Source organism: Lactuca virosa, chromosome 6, assembly GCF_052849685.1.
Source record: "Lactuca virosa cultivar CGN04683 chromosome 6, Lactuca_virosa_CGN04683_v6, whole genome shotgun sequence".
NCBI lineage: Eukaryota > Viridiplantae > Streptophyta > Magnoliopsida > Asterales > Asteraceae > Lactuca > Lactuca virosa.
This window is the reverse complement of record NC_136431.1, coordinates 202,762,038-202,783,059: the sequence shown is the minus strand read 5'-3', so window position 1 is coordinate 202,783,059 and position 21,022 is coordinate 202,762,038. Positions and strand designations below refer to the sequence as shown.

The 21,022-nt window shown below is 38.0% G+C and overlaps 2 protein-coding genes across 2 annotated transcripts; one reads left to right on the top strand and one right to left on the bottom strand.

The window, feature by feature from the left end:
* Nucleotides 1-14,854: 14,854 nt before the first annotated feature.
* LOC145119725 (glutathione peroxidase 1) lies at nt 14,855-16,802 on the top strand. The gene is made up of 6 exons (XM_079055440.1): nt 14,855-15,049; nt 15,598-15,674; nt 15,965-16,026; nt 16,118-16,236; nt 16,357-16,524; nt 16,604-16,802. Exons 1-6 carry the CDS (start codon nt 14,996-14,998, stop codon nt 16,634-16,636), a joined length of 513 nt encoding a protein of 170 aa, XP_078911566.1. The 5' UTR covers nt 14,855-14,995; the 3' UTR covers nt 16,637-16,802.
* An 836-nt stretch (nt 16,803-17,638) lies between these two features.
* On the bottom strand, nt 17,639-20,186 carry LOC145120131 (AT-hook motif nuclear-localized protein 5-like). Its single transcript, XM_079055923.1, has 5 exons — nt 19,173-20,186; nt 18,791-18,858; nt 18,525-18,656; nt 18,071-18,232; nt 17,639-18,010 (listed from the first exon to the last, which is right to left on the bottom strand). Exons 1-5 carry the CDS (start codon nt 19,696-19,698, stop codon nt 17,900-17,902), a joined length of 999 nt encoding a protein of 332 aa, XP_078912049.1. The 5' UTR covers nt 19,699-20,186; the 3' UTR covers nt 17,639-17,899.
* Nucleotides 20,187-21,022: the final 836 nt, after the last annotated feature.

Sequence of the window (21,022 nt, the reverse complement as noted above, 5' to 3'; positions counted from 1 at the left end):
TGTCGTAAGTCTGCGGGTGTAGCCGTAGCATTCACTAGGTTGGTAGATGGCATGAGCGTGTTGTTAGAACGCGGGAGGAACAGTAGTACCCACCAGTTCGGGTGCAGCAGTGAGGATATGGAAATCTACAGATCGGTTTATGGATTTCCATAGAGGGATTAGATCTAGTTAATCCAGTAATGAGACTATAGGGATGCCACTATAGTCATGAGATCGGGGAAGCAATGGACTGCTTAAGGTCGTTTGTGATGTAAGACTACCATTGGTTAGGTAGCAATCACTTTTAGTCTTGGATTGGATGACGTCAGTATTCGACGCATGGGCCCAATCAGTTGTATTAGGAGGTTGTTAGAGCCACAATGGCATGATAACTAGTGGCAACTAGTTCGGAGAAGGATTTCGTTCAGGAGTCGTGTGAAGCGACTAAGTGGGAGTCCTTTGGCTCCACAGCCGGGTCAAAACCCGATATGTCAGATGATTGGCGAACAAATTGAGACCGGGTAGGTCTCGGTAGATGTTGGGAAGCAACCATGTGGCAACATACTGCTTCAGGCAGTTCAATGTTCGGACAGTTTCAGCGATTGTCACTATTAGTATTTGTGTATAGGTTGCATGTTCGGACGGAAAAGCTGGTTGACTGGGAAGTGACAAGTCACTCCCAACGGGATTAGCTGAGCCTCGACCAAGAATAAGTGATCTGCAGGGATAATTAGGTCTGTGAACCTGTTTTATAGTGGGAGCTTCGAGCTATTAAAAGTTGAGTAGTCGGTTGAGGGATAAACACACCGGATTCGTCGATGAGGAATCAATATGAGTGGTCTGTCAGGGAATCATACCATCTCGAGATAGTAGATTCAGACGAAGTAGATGTGATCCTGTTGCAAGGAATTCGTTCATATGAGGATATTAGGGCTTTGCGAAGATTGGTCACAGCTACCCTGGGAAGGCTAGGGTGTGCCCAAGACGGTGATCATGTTACTAGAAGTGGTTTGGCATATAAGATATAGTAAGGAGTGATTTCGAGGACGAAATCTAATTTAAGTGGGGGAGAGTTGTAACACCCGCTTATTTATTAGTTAAATAAACAAATTAATGGACGAATGGTAGCCTAAAATAAATAATTATATATGCAGGGTGTTGGGTTCGAGGAGTTAATTGCCACATTTTAGAAGTCGGGGGTTAAAAGTGTAAGTTACGGACTCAGTTTATAAATATTAATGAAGTTAGGTGCTCCGTGGTAATGATTTGGGTTTAATTTAAAAGGAAATGAGATGGAAAGGTTGAATATGTCATAATTGAAAGTTGGGGGTTTAAAAGGTAAATTTTGGATTAGTTTTGTAAAGATTTTAGAAGTTGGGGGTTGTTTAGTAAAATTCGGACTTATTTTGCAAAGGATTTCAAGGGGAAGGGTTTAAATGGTAAATTGTAGCCTAATCTTGAAAAGAAAATGGGAAGGAGGGACCAAAGGCGTTATTTGGACGCAAAGTTTGTATGGGATACGGGTATTAAATCCATCACCTTATTCCACCATGCGAACCCTAACCCTAAAGTAGAACATCAGCCGCCACTCCACCCTTATGTCTCCCCATCGACGGCGCCAACATGCCACCTCCGATCAGCCACCGACGACTAGCACCACCGAAGCCAACAGTCGTGCCCCATCCTCCTGACCGAGAGACCTGTTGGAGACCAAGTCGGAGCAAGGGTCCCTAGCCGCCGCAACCTTTGGAACTACTTCAATCGATGCTGCTTCGCCGGGGGTTGCCTCCGTCACAGCCCCGCTACCGGAATCGACGTGTTCGCCGAGATAGCCGCCAAGACCGACAATCGAGTGGGGTTTTGCTACTGCGAGGGTCGTGAGTGACCGGAAGTTCGTTGGTAAGCCCATCTGCAGTCATAGAGCCGCTGTTCGCCGCTGCTGCTGATCCTTTTCATTGCCGACCAGCTGCCTACCGCCGCTAACTTCGATGTTGTTGCCACCATCTCGTATTGTTGTCGACGCCACCCACCGCAGGTGGGTGTTGGGTGTATTTGTCCAAGAAAAAGGATTTGTGTGCGCGTTTTGGTGCATGTAAGTGTGTGTATTGCTGCTGTGAGAAAGTGTTGTATGGGTTGTTTGGCCGGAAATCGCAAGAGCCGCCACTGCCGCCACCATGAGGTGGTGGCTGCCACCTTCTGCCACCACCGGCCGCCATAGGGTGGTTGTGTGTGTTATTATGTTGTTTAGTGTATGTGTTTATTTTTGTAAAGTGTAAATTACAAATTGAATAATGGAAAGAAACTAAAAACCACCACCTTAGGGTGGTGGCTGCCGCCACCGGCCGCCGTGTCGGGTGGCGGTGTGCTTTGATGGTGTTTTGACTCGTTGGGATGTTTGGTCAAGGGGCTAAGAAACCCTAAGGGGCCCAATGAAGCTTAATGGACCTAAAAGCCCAAACAGATGACTAATGGGCCTAGTGAAACCTTAATGAGTCTAGTTAACCTTAATTGATCAAAATACATATCATTTGGGCCTAATGGACTAAGATGGGGTTGGAAACCCTAATTAGGGTTTAGAAAACCCTAAAATTGGATTTATGGGCTTGGACTTATTCGGACCCACTTTTGGGCCATTAGAATAATGGAATTGTGTGATTAAGCCCAATCACACCATATGACTTATTTAGAAGAATGATGGACTTAGTGGATTAAGTCCTTAATGGGTTAAGTAGGAAACTTAACCCTAATCGTCATTTTATGTGAAACCCTAATTTCACTTGGGTTTATTGTTGGGCCTTTCTATTGGGCCTTGATGATTGGGTTATTAAATGGGCTATCCAAGATTAAGCAAATGGTCTAGAATAATTTAATGGGCCTAGGGTAAGGCCCATGTAAGGGGTTTGGGCCTAATTTGGAAAATTGGGCCATATATGGGCCATAGTTTGGGCCTTAATGATTATATGATGTTGGGCCTTAGAATGAGACCATGTATAGGCCTAGGCCCAATTTGGAAAATTGGGCCATGTGTTGGGCTTTGATTCCTAATTGACTTTGGGCCTTGGGCTTGAATAAGCCAAGCTAAGGGTAATGTAGTAATTACCCAAAGAATATACTTATGGTTATGTAGTGGGACCCAATTATTAATTGGGTGTTATTTTGGTGTTGACAGTTCGGGAATCTGTCATCCAGCAGCTGGGGTTGAGTCTGCGGGACTTCAGCAGAGTGGGATTGTGTCTACGGGACTTCAGCAGTGTGAGGTGAGTTACCTTCAAGTAGCGGTGGGTCTACGGCCACAATGTCGGCCCACCAGTAGGGGTTGTATGTTAGATGATTGTCTTTGTGATATTCATCTAGGTTTGCTACTACTTGATATGTTTATGTGCTAGCATGATATGTTACATGTGATAGTGGTAGTAGAGGGAGAATAGTCCCCAAGTTCGGTCGTTAGGACCGAAGGGTAGGTCGGGCACCCCAGAATTGTCTGACAGTATGTTTATGTTATGATATTATGTGGTAGTAGTAGGAGGTGAAATAGTCCTCGGATGTCGGTCGTAAGGACCGACGGGTAAGTCAAGCACCCCAGAATGGCTTGACCTGGGTAAGTCAAGCACCCCAGAATGGCTTGACCTGGGTAGTCAGGCACCCCAGAATCGCCTGGCAGTATATATGTGTTATATGGTAGTGGTAGGGGGTGAAATAGTCCCCGGTAGTCGGGTGAAACAGACCGATGGGTAAGTCAAGCACCCCCAGAATGGCTTGACCTGGGTAAGTCAAGCACCCCAGAATGGCTTGACCTGGGTAGTCAGGCACCCCAGAATTGCCTGGCAGTATGTTATTGTATGTGTGTGGTATGATGGGGGAACTCACTAAGCTTCGTGCTTACGGTTTTCAGTTTTGGTGTCAGGTACTCGTTTTCAAAGTAAAAGAGTCGGCTTGATCGCAGCGCATCATACTATGTTTTCCGCACAAGAGATCTTTGGGATTACACTCTGATATGGTTTTATGATAATATGTTTTGATTATTGACACTTTGGTTTGACACGAGATATTGTTATGAATGTTTTTATACTGACGGTTTTATGTAATAACTTATAATGATGGTTTTATGTAATAACTTATTTAAAAATGAAATTTTTGGCCTTGAATTTTGGGATGTTACATTAAATATATGTTAAAGATTTTATGTGTGAGTGCATACTCACTTTCATGAACATGATTTTAATACAAGTATTAATTAATGTATTAAATATTTGTTAAAGAGTTAAATATATGTTAAAGAGTTTATGTGTGAGTGCATAGTCCCTTTCATGAACATGATTTTAATACAAGTATTGATTAAAGTATTAAATATATGTTTGTGTGTGAAATATTTGTTATTGCCTGAAATACATGTTAAGAGCATATCTGATAATATATGATGATTTAGGATACAGAGTAAACCTAAATTAATTATGAGGAATATTCGGTTGTATCTCCTTATGACTACGAGTGAGATATACACGGAGGGTAGAACTTTTAAAACTTCTCATTGATCCGAGAGCATGGATTAGACTTACTCATTTGTCCTTAGCCCGAGAGTATGGCGAGGACATAGTTATTTGTCATTAATCCGGGAGCATGGATTAGACATAGTCAATTGTCCCTAGTCCGGGAGTATGGAATGGGTATAGTTATTGATCCGGGAGTATGTTTAGATCCGAGAGTATGGATTAGGTAAAGAGGTTAATTTTAGATCCGAGAGTATAAATTGTGTCGTTGTAAGGATCGATGGGGTGGGGTAAAATTGCTTATATGAGGTGAAATTGTATATGTCGTGAGTTCTAAAACATATATATATATATATATATATATATATATATATATATATATATATATATATGATATAACATTGTGGGATTGAAATCCCTATGTACTCACTAGGTTTCCCAACCTGGCTCACTCAGTTTATTTGCATCACAGGTGTCGATACGAAGCTACATTACACTGAGAGATTAAAGGAGATATAGATCATTAGTGTAAATGAATGTAGGGTCTGTTTATGATTATGTTTTTGTATTGACGATGACATCCCAAAGTTTTAATATAAACAAAATACATTTCTTCGGAAATGCTTTGATAATATGTTTATCATGTTTTTCTGGGAACAAATTCTGTAATATTATTCTTTAAAAATGAATACTCTAATTTTCAAATAAGCATAAATAAAATTTTTAAAACGATCGTGAATTTGGGGATGTCACAATATCTCCTAGCCCTCACGGCTGAATAGAGAGTCGGTCCATGTTGAGCACCCTCACCCTGAATAACCAGTTCTCCCCCACTAGTGGTTCGAACTCTCACTAACTAGTGCTCACAATCAATCATGGCCCCATTTGGACCCATCCAATCCATCCTGATGATAACCTTCGACCCTCACAGAGGAATCGGTACCAAGTCAATAAAATATCTCTCACTGAACAGATTCAGAACACACCCACAATGAACTCTCGACGCACTCACAGAATGATCATCAGCAATCTCTACCTCCAACGGATAATCTAGAACCCCGGGAGCATCACTAAACTTCTTGCTGAACGCAAGAGATACAAAGGATCAGGTAGCACTCGAATCCAATAGAACATGAGCAGTCATACCATTGACTAAGAAAGTCCCTATACATGATCGGATACAATATAAGCATAAATAAAGAAAGCAATAAAAGATATGAAAGAATCACATACCAGTAACTACATCCGGTGCTACTCGAGCCTCGTTGATAGTCAATTGGAATGACATGCTCTTCACCATAGGTGTCTTTGCCTTGCCCTGGCGGCCATCAGTAATCCTCAATGTGGTTGGTGCAAGTGCCACCAATGCCCCTCCTCACAATCATGGACAGTCGGCCTTCTTATGGCCTGTCTGGTTGCATTGAAAACAGATCAATGTGCTTTGGGGGAAATCCTTTCTTATATGATCGGTTGAAGACATATGTAACAACCTGAACCCGATGATCGACATTCCCCACTGTACGACTTGCCTCACTTACCGCAGCGGCTCCAACCTTCTTGGCCCCTTGTAACGCCCGCAAAATTAGGCTAGTCAATTTAGAGATAATAAGCGTCAAAAATGACTTTTTGATAGAATATTATTTAGGATAAATAATGTTAACCAAAGTTATAGTATATGCCACAAGGATTTTGTACATATAAAGAACGCTGAAATCCGACTTATAACGAAGAAGTTATGACCCGTCGAAGTTTTGCGATTAAACCGACACGTCTCCACGTATCGTAAAAACTAAATTTTTGACAAAATACATTTTAGACTTAGAAATATAAACAAAAGTCATAGTATTCGTTAAATTGAGAGCATGCATATAGAGAACATCCAAATATGACTTCATAAGAGGAAATTATGATTTTTCGAAGTCTCAGTGTAGCAGCATACAACTCAGAAATAGAATTTTAGTCGGTCAATTTTTATCCAAAATGATCTAAATGATAATTGAATATCTCATTAATAGGAGTTCAACGATAAAATACAGTCGAAAACGGAGCCCGTATGTAGAAGTTACGAATTTTACACGGTCGTTAACAGTGTAATCTTCTCAGACTGTTAAATTTAAGATCAGTCAAGAACTAGCTGATGGGGTCAAAAGGAAAGTTGTATATCTTGTCAATACCTACGAGTGGATATAAAGAACGTCAAAAACGGAGCTCGTATGAGAAAGTTACGAACTTTTTAAGATTGGTTGTTTTACCTGCGTCCTGCGCCACGTGTCTCCACCAGGCGAAGCCTTGGTGCCTACGCAAGTACACGACACGAAGTTCATGTGCCACGACACAATGATCCCCTGGAAAACCTATAAAGAGAGCTCAAAAATCACTCTTTTCCTCACACCTTTCTATCCAATTCTCTCCCAGACATCCCCAAAGCCTCTAAGCTTTTATCTAGCACCTCCTATGTGTTAGTAGCGAAGCCCGGAGCGCCGGAAAGCCCCGAGAAGAAGAGATTTCGGATCAGAAGTTCTGCCCGCTCAGATTCCGGTTTCTCGCTAAACCACCTGTAAGTTAAGTTATGCTTACCATACTTTAGGTATAACTTATGTTTAAGTTCATTATCGTTATTATGAACCTATAAACAAGATTTATCAGTGATTCAAAGTCATTATACTGATTGATCTACTTACGGGAGAGGTGTCTAGAATGGTCACGTTGGCTTGGTTGATGGATTTCAGAAAAGCTATATGTCGAAATGGTCCTGCCTCCCAATTGTCATGCCTGGCTGATCCTTACTTGATAGATCTCGAAGTAGACTTTGAATTAATGATGAATCTAGACTAATAATTAGTCACAATAAATAATAGACTAAGACTTAATGATAATGATACTAGGTTTCGTCAAAGGAAAAGACAATTGTTAGAAGCGAAACGCTACTCGAATTTCGAATCGTCACTTTAACAAGTGAGTGCATAGTCCCTTTCATGAACATGATATTAGTACAAGTATCAATTAAAGTATTAAATATATGTTAAAGAGTTTATGTGTTAGATATTTGATATTGCCTGGAATATGTGTTAAGAACATATCTGGTAATATATTATGATTTAGGACATATAGAGTAAACCTAAATTAATTAAGATGAATATCGGATAGTATCTCCTTAAGAGTACGAGTGAGATATTCACAGAGGGTAGAACTCTAACATTTGTCTTTGATCCGTGAACATGGATTAGACATAGTCATTCGTCCCTAGTCCAAGAGTATGGAGTGGGCATAGTCATCTGTCAATAATCCGAGAGCATGGATTAGACATGGCCATTCGTCCCTAGTCCGAGAGTATGGAGTGGGCATAGTCATTTGTCATTGATCCGAGAGCATGGATTAGACATAATTGTTCATACCTGATCCGGGAGTATGGATTAGGTAAAGTCGTTCATTTTAGATTCGTGAGTATGAATCGTGTCGTTGTGAGGATCGACGGGGTGGGGTAAAATGGTTTATATGAGGTGAAATTGTATATTGTGAGTTCTAATATATATATATATATATATATATATATATATATATATATATATATATGTGTGTGTGTGTGTGTGTGTGTGATATAACATTGTGGGATTGAAATCCCTATGTACTCACCAGGTTTCCCAAACTGACCCACTCAATTTATTGTATCACAGGTAGCTATACGAAAGATACATTCTACTCAGAGATTCAAGGAGTATTAAGCCACTAGTTTAATTATTGTAAGGCTTGTAATATTTCGTTATGTTTATGTTTTTGTATTGACGACGACATCCCAATGTTTCAATATAAATAAAATACATTTCTTCGAAAATGCTTTGATAGTATCTTTATCATGTTTTCTGGGAACAAATTCTGCAATATTATTCTTTAAAATGGATATTGATTTTAAAATAAGCATAAACAAATCGGTCTTTCTGGCCGTAAAAATGGGGATGTCACAGTTGGTATAAGAGCATTAGTTTAAGGAACTATGAATTTTAGGAAATTTCTAGACTTAAACTTAGAATGCTAAGCGATGATTGTGAGATGAGTGTCTGTTATATTTAGGAAGTAGGCCTGAATAGACACGAGCACTAGCTTATTTAAGGAAGATGCATGAATTGCTTTTATGTGCTAAATGATTTATGCTATAAAATGTCTTATATGCTTTATGATGCTATCATTTGATCGGATCTATGGCCTATTTCGACCGGGTCTGGAAACTTTATGTGTTCATTTCTAAATATAAACAAAAGTCATAGTATTCGTTAAACCGAGAGCGTATTGACGACGACATCCCAATGTTTTAATATAAATAAAATACATTTCTTCGGAAATGCTTTGATAATATCTTTATCATGTTTTCTGGGAACAAATTCCGCAATATTATTCTTTAAAATGAATACTCTGATTTTAAAATAAGCATAAACAAATCAGTCTTTTTTGTCGTGAAAATGGGGATGTCACACCCCTAGAATGTGAATCAGAGGTCTTGGGCCTTTTAGCCTGGCCCACTGATGTCTGCACCTGCTCCGGCTTGCGCTTCGTCTGAATCTCCAGCTCAATATTTCGCTTACGGGCCCTCGCAATCATATCATTCAGGGTCTTGCACCCCGAATAGCTCACAAATTGTTGATGTCATCCCTCAACATGTCATGATATCTCATCTTCTTCATTTCCTCATCCGCAGCGTATTGCAGAATCAACAGTGCCCTCTCACGAAACTTGGCGGTGATCTCCGCCACAGTCTTAGTAGTCTGGTGAAGGTCCTGAAACTCCCTCGCTAGCTGTTGCACCTCAATCACCGGTGCAAACTCCTCCTGGAATCTCCTAACAATCTCCTCCCAAGTCATGGCCACCACCGCTGCAGATCCCAAAGCTCGGCCAATATCATCCCACCATTCACGTGCTCGGTCTCTCAGAAGGCAGGATGCAAACTCTACCTTCGCCCCCTCAAGGAAAAAACTCATCCGCTGAGCATTCTCCATGTCAGCGATTCGGCGGCGGCTAGAGATGGGGTCCTTAGCCCCAAATATCTCTAGAGATCCACAAACCTTGAACTCCCAAAACTCGTCCGTTGAGCATTCTCCATGTCAGCGATCCGGCGGCGGCTAGCGATGGGGTCCTTATCCCCAAAGGACTCTGGAGCTCCACAAACCTTAAATGCCCAAAACGATGGAGTACATGCTTCTAACTGTCCCGCAATGATCTCTACTCGAAGGGCACCTAGTCGTTCATCCAATAGCTCCATAATACCCTCCTTGATAGTACCGAAAATTACATGGGTGGCCACCATGATACCATAGGTAATCTCAGATGTGATAAACGCACGCAACCGCTCATCAATTGGTTATGGTCCAGAGCCAGAACCTGATCCAGAAGCTCTTCCTCGCGTGATCGCCATACCCAACTGAAATAAAAACATGAAAATGATCAGCACACTCATGAGTGAACTTCCATTTTACATGCTCCTTAGGATTTCCAAGATAATCCTTGTCTCGAGTACAGATCTTGTGCTTTCAGTAGTACAGTACCAATACTACCTTCCACATCTATCTGTACTTTCCTCAAGATAATCCTGAATCCTCTATGTCATCACACAAAATTCATACACATTATCCTTATGATAAACATCATACATATCCTACTACAACATTTCCTAGACTCTCCTAGGAATTCTCAACTCAATTGCCATGCGACACAGGGAACCTCAACCAACACTGTCGGTTGCCTTATGCATGCAAGTTGTATACAAATGGGATCACATAGACTGTCGAATAATGATTCTACCCTAAATCCACAACCAAACAAGGAACAGGAAATGTGGCTAAATTGATCATTCTAGGGCTATATGAACCTAATCGTATACAGCTTTTAAAGCATACACTTATCAATTAACTGAGCTGATATCAATTCCAAGTAGCACATAGTATCCAAATCTCCTAGGATATAAGGCATCACACAAATCAGACAATTCTATCATACGATTCCTGAAGGTATCCTTATCCATACTCTAGCATGCAATTCATATATCTAGCATACTAAGCATAACACATGGATATGGGTATTTTGGGAATCACTTACTTGAGCTCGGATGATTGCACACATCACACCCCTTTTCTATTTTATAAAAAATCTTTTGGAAATTCATTTTTTTTTAAATTATCATTTCCTCAGTTTGAGTTCTGACACATCCGAGAATGTACCTGAATCCTTCCAACTAAGGCTCTGATACAAACTTGTAACGTCCCAAAAATAGTGATACAATTTTCATTTTCAAAATTCATTAATCCCATACATCATATGTCTTGAAAACATCCAAAATACAAACTGTCCAAATATCAAAGTAAAAGAAATCATAATCACGTAAACATGAGGGGGAGAATGATGTGTCATCATGCCGGGCCCTTCCCTTTCGTATTGGAAGTACCTGAAACCATAAACATAACTATAATCACGAAGCTTTGTGAGCTTCCCTAAAATACCACATACAACACACATATGAATATAACAACACGTGGTTGTGTCGGGTCCGTAACAACCCCCGGGTTCGTATCAACCCTGAGTCCATAATGACTCCATGTAATAGCATATAGCTGTGTCGAGTCCGTATCAACCCTCGGGTCTGTATCAACCCTGAGTCCATAAGAACTCCAAGCCCAGATTGGCTCCATGCATATATCATACAATTATAACAACATCAGTCACATAAACACATACAACATACATATACATTCTACTATGAGTCGGCATTGGTGTCTTCGGCCCATTAGTGTAGTGAGAAGACTCACCTCACGGAAAATGCCCAACTGTTATAGGTCTCACTGACAGAGTACCGCTGCTACACACCACTTAATCAGTCAACCAATTAAATCTTGAGCTCTTCATCAAAAATAGGTGCTCTACAAAAACTCAATTCAAGTCAAAGATTAATGGTCAAAGTCAACAGTCAACGTTGACTTTGGTCAATCATCACGTCGTGGCTACCTATGGCCATGTTGTGGCCCTCCAAAAACAGCCAGTTGTGATTTTCCCCACCGCCACGTCGTGGCGACCTGAGCCACACCGTGGTCACCGGGTTTTCAGCAGCTTAATGGATTAAGCTGTTTTCTTTGATTCCAAAGGCTCCAAATTTCAGATCTGGTCCGAAACAAGGTCTAGAAGTATAAAGTTTCCAACTTTACCCAAAAAGACCATCCAAAAAGGTCAAAACCTCAAACCCTAGATTCAAAGGGGATAAATAAGACATGATTTTCCCCATTAAGCACTTATCCCAAAAAGTCCATGGCTCGTTTACTTCGGAACAGATTCTAATACATAATCCAACATGAAAGTTGGTGCTTTATAGACATGCATGTACAATGCATGTCTTGAAGACATAATGAGCCAAAAAGAGGGTTTTCCATGGAAATCCCATGCATGGTTCAAAATCATCTAGAAACCATATCCAAACCAATAATCATACCCAAAAGTCCCATAGATTCATAAAGTTGCAAGATTTATGAGATCTCATCATTCCAACTCACAAACCATGAAAATTAAAGGACAAAACATAAGACCTAGCAACCTATTTTGATAAAAATCGAGTCTTGGAAACTTATAAGGGTCCAGAAGTTTGCTAACACAGAGGATGAGGACTAGCTTGTTGAATCAAAGCTCACTTCTTATTCTTTCTCCCTTCCAAGGCTTTAAGATCACCAAAAAAGGCACAAAGTGAGGTAGAGAGAGGTTTAGGGTTTCACAAGTCTGATGGAAGCTGAGGGTGAGCAAAACCTTGCCTCCTCATTCCTTTAAATAGGGAGAAAAACCTAGAAAAATAAGGTCTTTTAATTGCCACCTACCACGCCACGGCCTAATACTGCCATGTAGTGGTGGATTAAATGAAACACACGGTTAATCTTGACTTGCCACGTCATGGTGCCTCCCTACCACGTCGTGGCGATCCATAAAATGTCAAATTTGCAAAGTATAAAGTACCTCGGGATCCGGATGTTACATTTAAGTTGGTGATTTTATATGTTTTCATCTTGCAGGGTTTGGTAGAGATTGTTAAGGAAAAAGCATCGACATGTGAGCATATGTAATGTGCCAAACACATCTACATCAACTTAAAAAGAAGCTCACAGGTGTTGAGTTTATGAAGTTATTCTGGAGAGATGCAAAGTCCACAACTGAATCAAGTTTTTGATCGTATATGAGTGAAATTAATGCAATGTCCACACTAGCTTATGACCACTTGATGGAAAGAGACCCAAATACACAGTTTATGTCATTTATGAGTTTTATAGGTGTTGTGATGTCGTAGAGAATGGAATATCATAATCTTTCAATGCAAAAATTGTGGAGGCCATGAAAAAACCCATAATAACAATGTTGGAAGAAATCAGAGTGTATGTGATGGAGAGAATATACAAACAAAAATAAAAGGGACAAAAGTGGAACTTGGATATTTATCTTTCCATTAGAAGGCAGATTGAGAAAATGAAAGAACAACAGAGGTATGGTACTTACTTGAAATACAACTTATTTTATGGAAAATTACTCACTTTATATCATTTCATTATAGGTATTGGGATGTTACTCTAAGTGGTCCACAACAATATGAAGTGAAATTATCACATGAGATGTATGCAATTGACATGGACCAAAGAACATGTGGGTGCAGAGCCTGGCAGCTTACCGGTATACCATGTTTGCATGTCATTGCTGCAATCTTGTTTTTGAATGTGAATGTAGAGGAGTATGTTGTTGTTTGGTTCACAACAAACATGTTTGGAAGCTGCTATAGATATGTTGTGAAGCCAATTAATGGAGCTGACATGTGGTCGGATACATGTCTTCAAACCATGTTGCCACCAAGGCGTAAGAGAATGTGTGGGAGACCAAAAGTGAAAAGAAAGAAATGTCCTACAGATAAAGAAGGAAAACATATTGTTAGCAAGAAGGGGGGCATTCCAAAATGTGGTAATTATCATCAAGAAGGTCACAACAAGAGACGATGTCCATTGCTAAAATAAGGTTTGATTCCTAATTACATTGTTTCTTTATTAAGATTTGGATACAAATAACTTTTTTGCTTTAAAGATGCACAAGCAGCTGAGGAACATGTGGGTGATGAGGAGGTTGGAGTTAAACAACAGGTGGCTGAACAACAAGGAGTTGATGAGGAGGTTGGGGTTGAAATTCAACTAATTTTATGGAAAATTACTAACTTTATATCATTTCATCATAGGTATTGGGATGTTACTCCAAGTGGGTGATGATGAGGTTTGCATTGAAGAACAAGTGGTTGATGAGGAGGTTGGAGTTGAAGAACAGGTGGTAACATTTCTATTTCATTAAAACATTGTTAAAGTTAAAATCATACTACAACTTAGCATACATACTATGACAAGTACATTGCCTAAGCTTACACATATATACTAAATCATTAATTTCACTAAAAACATAATTGCAAGCATGGTTATCAAACACTTTCGAATTCACAATTTCCTACTCATTTGTGCCAATTCCTTTGTAAAACTCATATATTCCGTATTCCCTTCTCTTTGTGCTCATTGAAATCGTTTTCCAAAATTGATATCATCATTTCAATGGAATCTACTTCTGCTTTTGCTTCATCTTTCTTACTCTTGTTTATTGGTCATTCATCTTCATCAACTCATTTCCACAGAGTACAGTTTGTTTTGTTTGAATCCTTCATATGCAACAAAAATAAAACAAATAACCAACCAAATAGGGAAAATGACATAACCAACCAAATATGGAGGAGAATGGTATGATAACTCACTCATCGGTTGGGACAAACCCTAAACTTTGTTCCAGGATTCCTCTTAGTGGTTGAAGTCCAAATACGTGATGGAACCCACAACTACAAGGGTAAGCATCATCAGAAACCTTATTTGTCTTCGAAATGTTTGAGCTTGAGGTTGATATTATGGATTTAGTAGAAGATGAAGTCATCATAAGACCCAAAGAAGAAGATGAAGCACGAGAAGATACGTAGGATAAGAAAAAGTCGTTGTTCCTTTTCCTTGCGACCCTAATCCGATTTAAAGAAGACAAATACAAATGTCATGTCACCCACTTCTATCCTATGTCATTAATTGTTAGGTCAACACAACAATTTTTAATCAAAGTCATCTTTTCACCCACACAAAAACCGGTTACCATTAGGTTGGATTTGAACAAAAGTTATACTTAGTTAGTGTTTTTTATACAATGACTTTAGTTGGATGATATTTTTTAAACAAACAAAACTTCAATGTGTTTTCTTGAAGTTTTTGAAACATCCCTACCTTTGTACCCTAACATTTTATATAGAATAAAAGTCGCATTTAGTGTATTTTAAAATAATGAGAAGTATCAAAATTTAGGTGTCCATTTTGGAATTGAAGCCACCAATGTGAATAATCGCATTCATACGCTCATCTGTCAACTATTAATTCGCCAAGAAATCCCGTTTCTTTCTCGTCTTTCTTTACATTTCAACGCATTATACCTCTCAAACCACCATCAAGCAGCCATCCATGGCGACCCAACCCGCTTCCGAAAAGAAAACCCTCTACGATTTCACAGTCAAGGTTAAATCTTGCTAAATTCTTTCTATCTCTCAAGAACCCAGATGTCGATTTTCATATACTGTTAGTTTGACGATTATAAGATGAATCAACTGGTCAAACATCATAAAACGTGAACATGGTCATGTCCATGCCCCCATATGTACTCAAAGTTTGGGTTTTGATGTCAAACCTCTGTCTCTTTACATGTAAAAATCGTATGGGTTTAGCTGCTAATCTGTTTCCAAGTTTGTGCTTCTTGTAACGTCTGTTGTTGGGTAATATCTAGTCAGATATTTTTTTGTCAGAAGCTTCATGATCCATGTTAATTTCGAAGCTGAAAAGTAGAAAGATTGACACACTAAAGTCAACGCTCAGCTTGATTCTTCTTCTGCAACTGTGTGTATGCGTTTAGGAAACAAATTCGTTATGGGTGCTTCAGTTTAGTCAAACATATAATTTCACTCCCTTGTAGATTTTCTTGATCTTATTTGGGTTGGATCTCATAAACTTTTATTGTGTTTAGTAGTTATTTTCTGTTTTTTTGTGATTTAATCTTCAATTTTATGCAGGATGCCAAGGGTAATGATGTAGACCTCAGCGTTTACAAGGGAAAGGTTTTACTCATTGTTAATGTTGCATCCAAATGGTAAGCATTCTTCATTATTCTCTCTTCAAATGTTCTTGCAAACCTTTTACCATTTCATCATAAGCTTTCTAGGGCTATCTTTGATGATGATGATGAGGGCATCGTACAGGGTCCCACCTTTTTGGGTGAAATAAAAACTGCAGTTTTTGTCCCATTGAGTCTAATGCATGTCAAATGCATATAACATCTTTAGTTATTCTTTATATTGCATTTGTGATTAGGTCCCCTAAAGTAGCTTACATTTACAATCAAGTTTTTTGTTTATGGGTGTTTTTGATTCGTTGTGGCAGTGGGCTTACAAATGACAACTATGCTGAATTGAATCAAATCTATTTGAAGTACAAGGAGAAAGGTTTGTAACTTTAGAAAAATAGTGTTTTTTCTATTTTGTTATTCTGCATATTGATGAATAATATAATTAATTACTTGTTTGATGAATGTAGGTTTTGAAATTTTGGCATTTCCATGCAATCAATTTGGAGCTCAAGAACCAGGAACCAATGAAGAGATTGCTGACTTTGTTTGCACCAGATTCAAATCAGAATTTCCCATCTTTGACAAGGTAAAATTCAAACAACCCAACATCAAAACATCTTTTTAATCGTTTTTCAAACAAGAAATATTCTCAAGAACACAATTAAATCTTCAACATTTGACTAGAAAATGCTGAATTTTTACACAGATTGATGTAAATGGTGACAATGCTGCACCAGTTTACGAGTTCTTGAAAACTGGCTTCTATGGAATTCTTGGAGGAGATGTTCAATGGAACTTTGCCAAGTTCTTGGTTGATAAAAACGGGCAGCCTGTCGATCGATACTACCCCACCACCTCTCCTTTTACAGTCGAGGTAAAAGACGAAAATACCCTTCTAATAGACCGATTTTATTGCTTCATCTTACATGAATATCCTTGTGTTGTTTTTGCAGAGAGATATTCAGAAACACTTGGGTCTCCAATAGATTTCAAGATTTCCACAAGTGGATGCCGAATCTTGTGTTGAATAATGGCATACCAATGTTTAATTATATGTTGTATTGTTTTAGATTCAAAAGTTTTAAGACTGTAATTCAAGAAACTTTATTTGTTTTTGTTTTTCTTACATTATTTACTTGCTTGTTTTTCCCATCTTTTTTCTTCCACATTGTTGATTGTATCCGATTTTTCCTTCGCTCCTGCATTTATGGGTCTCACAATTTATATGCCGAAAAAAAAAAATCTTGAGTCACATTTTTCCTCGCGAATAATAATGTTTTGCTTATTCCCAATGCACTTTTGCACCATGTACTAAGAATTTATTATCGCTATAAGAGGCAGCATATTTGGTTCTATTTAAGGGCTTGGAGATTCTATATACTATGGACTTATAACATTTTTGCAATGTTATTATCAGAGTCCTTCGAATTTTTGGTTATTCGATATGTTCTCAATTCGATTGTGTTTCCATACAACACATGAGTATGTCGTGGTATGTCGTTTTCAAGTGGAGCGATTGTTGGTATTATTCTTTACATACAACAATAATAACTGATTAAACTCTTCTAAATCCTTGTTTTTTATTCTTTACATATTTTTTAAGGGGGTGTTTGGAATTGTTTTTGAATTCTAAAAGTGCTTTTGGAGAAAAAAAAAAGTGTTTATTGGCTTGTAATGGTGGCAAAAACAATTTTTTGAATTAGCTTTTGTGGTGAAAAAACTATAAAAAAATATTTGACTTTATTTATTTACTTTTAAGCTATTTTGGTTAAAAAAAATAAAAAAGCCATGTATTATATGCTTTTTAACTATTCAAAAAGTATTTTTATGTTTATACAAACACTTTATGATTTGTTGACTTTAACCAATAAATTGTTTGAAAAACAATCCCAAACACCGCCTAAATATCCGTATATTTAACATCATAACATCAACTCCTTTTCTATTATTGTTGCAATTCACGAAACACTATAAAATATGCAAAAAAGTTCCACGAAAACACTAAGAAAAATAAAATTAATCCAGAAACTTTCAGATCCCAGTTCACCAAATGATCCTAGCTAGCTACAGATGGGCAAATGTGCAACTCAAGATTACTGAAAAATAAAAAATAAAAAAGTTCTACAACTAAAATAAACCATAAAGATGTCGACTTTTTTTGTTACAAATTAACAGAGAACCCATCGTCAATCATCTACATATGATACACGAACATGAGAACATGAACATGAAGGGAGATGTCGACACTTCTAGTTGAGTTGAACTCCGGGGCTCTTTTCATCACCCGATAGCGGCGGCTCAATGGCGGCCTTTGCCTTCGAATTATCTCCACCACCATACACGAAACTACAAACCACCACCTGCCGCCAACAAACGTAAGATTCCGGTTAACCAAAAAAGAGAATGTGCAAAAACGGTACCTGAACCAAGGTGGAGGCGGTAAGTTTGCCGCCAATTGCACCGCCAATCACTTGACCTTCGGAGTTACAAAGAGAAATACTAAGACCGCCAGTCCGGTTGCGGGGGCTACCAGTTTCCGCCAGCAGATATGAACCCGATAAGCATAATATCTCAAAACGACCCTAAAAAAACGCTCATATGAAAATAAAATAAATTAATAATCATAAGTTTATTTATCTATAATTCCTTAGTCTTGGGTTCTGAAAAGAACCCAAAATTCATGTCATGTCTGTGATTTGTAGGTGGTTACAAAACATGTAACCGTTTTGTAACCACCTCTAACCGTTTTGTAACAAACTGTAACCACCTACAAATCACACGCATTTACACGTGGTTACAAAACGGTTAGACTTTACAAATTAAAGTCATCGGATGAATTTGATCCAAGGGTTGAGATTGATTGAGGGGCCCAACCTCATAAGTCACAGTGCCACCGGAAGATGTAAGTTGGCGTAATGTGACGGTGGAAACGGACCCGTTGCCTGACAAGATGCATAGAGCCCTTTGCCTTTGTTGTGCAAATGATAATATCTTTTCCGCAACATCCTTCAACATAAAATTGGGTATTTCAGATATTTGATTAATAGTCGAACAATATTCTTTAAAATGTATGTAGCAAAAAAAAACATTGTGTTTGTTTTGATAATTATAGTGTTTTGTTACAAATATTATCCGCGTACTTCTCCTATTGATATGTGGATTATGTGAGGCGTGAAAGCCGATCCAGCCGAATTATGCATCCATTCGCCTACAACAACAAAACAATGAGAATTCATTAAATTGATAAAATTCTATTAAGTCGTATAGCTTATCAAATTAAGTCATGGCTGGGATAAGTTCAAAAGAAACAACACCTTTGAAGTTTATATCTAGTGAATTTTGTAATATATTTATATATAAAAAATGAGATGGAATAGGGTAAAATAAAATTATGAAAGACTAAAAAATAAATAACTTTTTAACCACTATGTTATTAAAAGATTATATAATCAGAAACATTACCAATGCATAATACTCACTTTTTATTGATAGGATTCAAAACTTAAAAACTGTACGACATACCACAATTTGCAAGCTGCTGCTTCCTTCCACTGCCAGGAGGCCTCCCCCTCTTCTTCTGTGTCCCCGGTGTGTTTTGATCCGGCGAAGTGGCCTGAGGTACAGGCTTTAGTAGTGCCAACGCCGTATTGGAGGCATCAGGGGCATACTTTCTTGGTCTCCCTCGTTTTTTCTTCATAACAGAGTCGCTCCCACTTCCACTTCCAGGGGTGGGAATGGGGATGGAGACTGCAACACCACCGTCATCAGTCCCACCACTGCCACCGCCACCACCACCGCCGCCGATGTTAAGGCTATGAGGGAAACTAGGAGGTGGGTTGTGTTCCAAATGGAACGAAGGACCCATTGAAGGAGGAGCTACCCTGATTTGGGTATGGTTATGAGGAGATAAAGTAGGGTTTAATTGAGTTTTGAAACCAGGTGGAGGGGCATGGAACCCTCCACCTTGATTACCCGACCCGACATTAGAACCCGACCCACGAAACCCTCTATTCAGATAAAACGAAGGGATTCCGTCCCTTCCGTCCATGCATTTACTCCCAAATCTAACACCCACCCACAAAAGATAAACAAAAAATTGTCCACAGACACCTCTAAATTTTTCAAAAAAATCCGACCTAAAAACCAAAATTGAGCACGAAACAAGCAAAAACAACGAATTTAAACAGCAACCCACAAACGAAAAACGAAAATTTCTCAAGGGTTTTACATGGGTTTCTCGAGAAATCAAATTTAACCCAGAAAGTGAAGGGATTTACAAACGATTCAAGCTCTATGAGCTCAAAACAGAAAAACAGGGTGCTAAAATTGAAAGAATGTAGAAACAGAAAAATAATTAGCACACACGAACCTGTGTACGATGGCAAGAGGGAGAGGTGTTGAGGTGTTTGTGAAAGTGAGAATGAGAATGAAAAAACCCTAGATTTGAAATTGCAGATGAAATGATAAAAGGAAAAGGAGTTTTGGGAAAGAGAAAGATGAAGGAGGGTAAAGACAAAAGTGAAACGGGTTTGAGGTCTTTTGAATGATATAGTACTTGGAAACAACTACAAATGACAAAACCTTTTTTTTATAAGAATTAAAAAGAAAAGAAAAGCTAAGAAAAAAAAAGCAATGAATTGCAAAAAGGTCATCTCATGTATTACCATAGTCAAACCTTACTTTTAGGATAAGTTTTATATTTTTTTCTTCAAATTAACAATTATGTGGTCAGTATAAACTCTTTTTATATTTTATTTTTTATTAGAAAATACATATTAAGTATTCAAGTTAATAAGAAATTTATTACTTAACATTTTTCAAAGTTTATTATGTTAAATAAACTATGTAAAATAAAAAAATTGTTGTGTGAATTTTTTTACATTCTTTGTAAAGTTGTAATTTTAATAAATAAGGTTTTTTCATACTTTTAATACTGTTTTATTTAAACTTTCGTATAGATATTTGTTAAAAAAATTGTTTTGTTGTTACGATGATAACATGACATCAGTTGAAAAAACTCTACCATTATTATGAATGGTTTCATATTTTTTTTTATGAAAAAAATATAATTGTACTTGTATGTTATAAGATTAATGTTAATCACTAATAATTTAGATAGTGTGTCAAAAATGATTAATCTCCAACACATATATAAAATGTATGTTTATTTCGTAAATTTAAATTTTACAAAATTTACTTTTTATATATCATAAAATGTATGTTTATTTCATAAAAATAAATTTTACAATTTTTTTTTATAAGAGAACATCATACTTTACGAAATGAATTTCATTTAACGAAAGCCTTTAAAATGTTTTTTATTGATGACCATTCATAAAGGAAATATTTAAATAAAAAAAACGCCTTGCAAA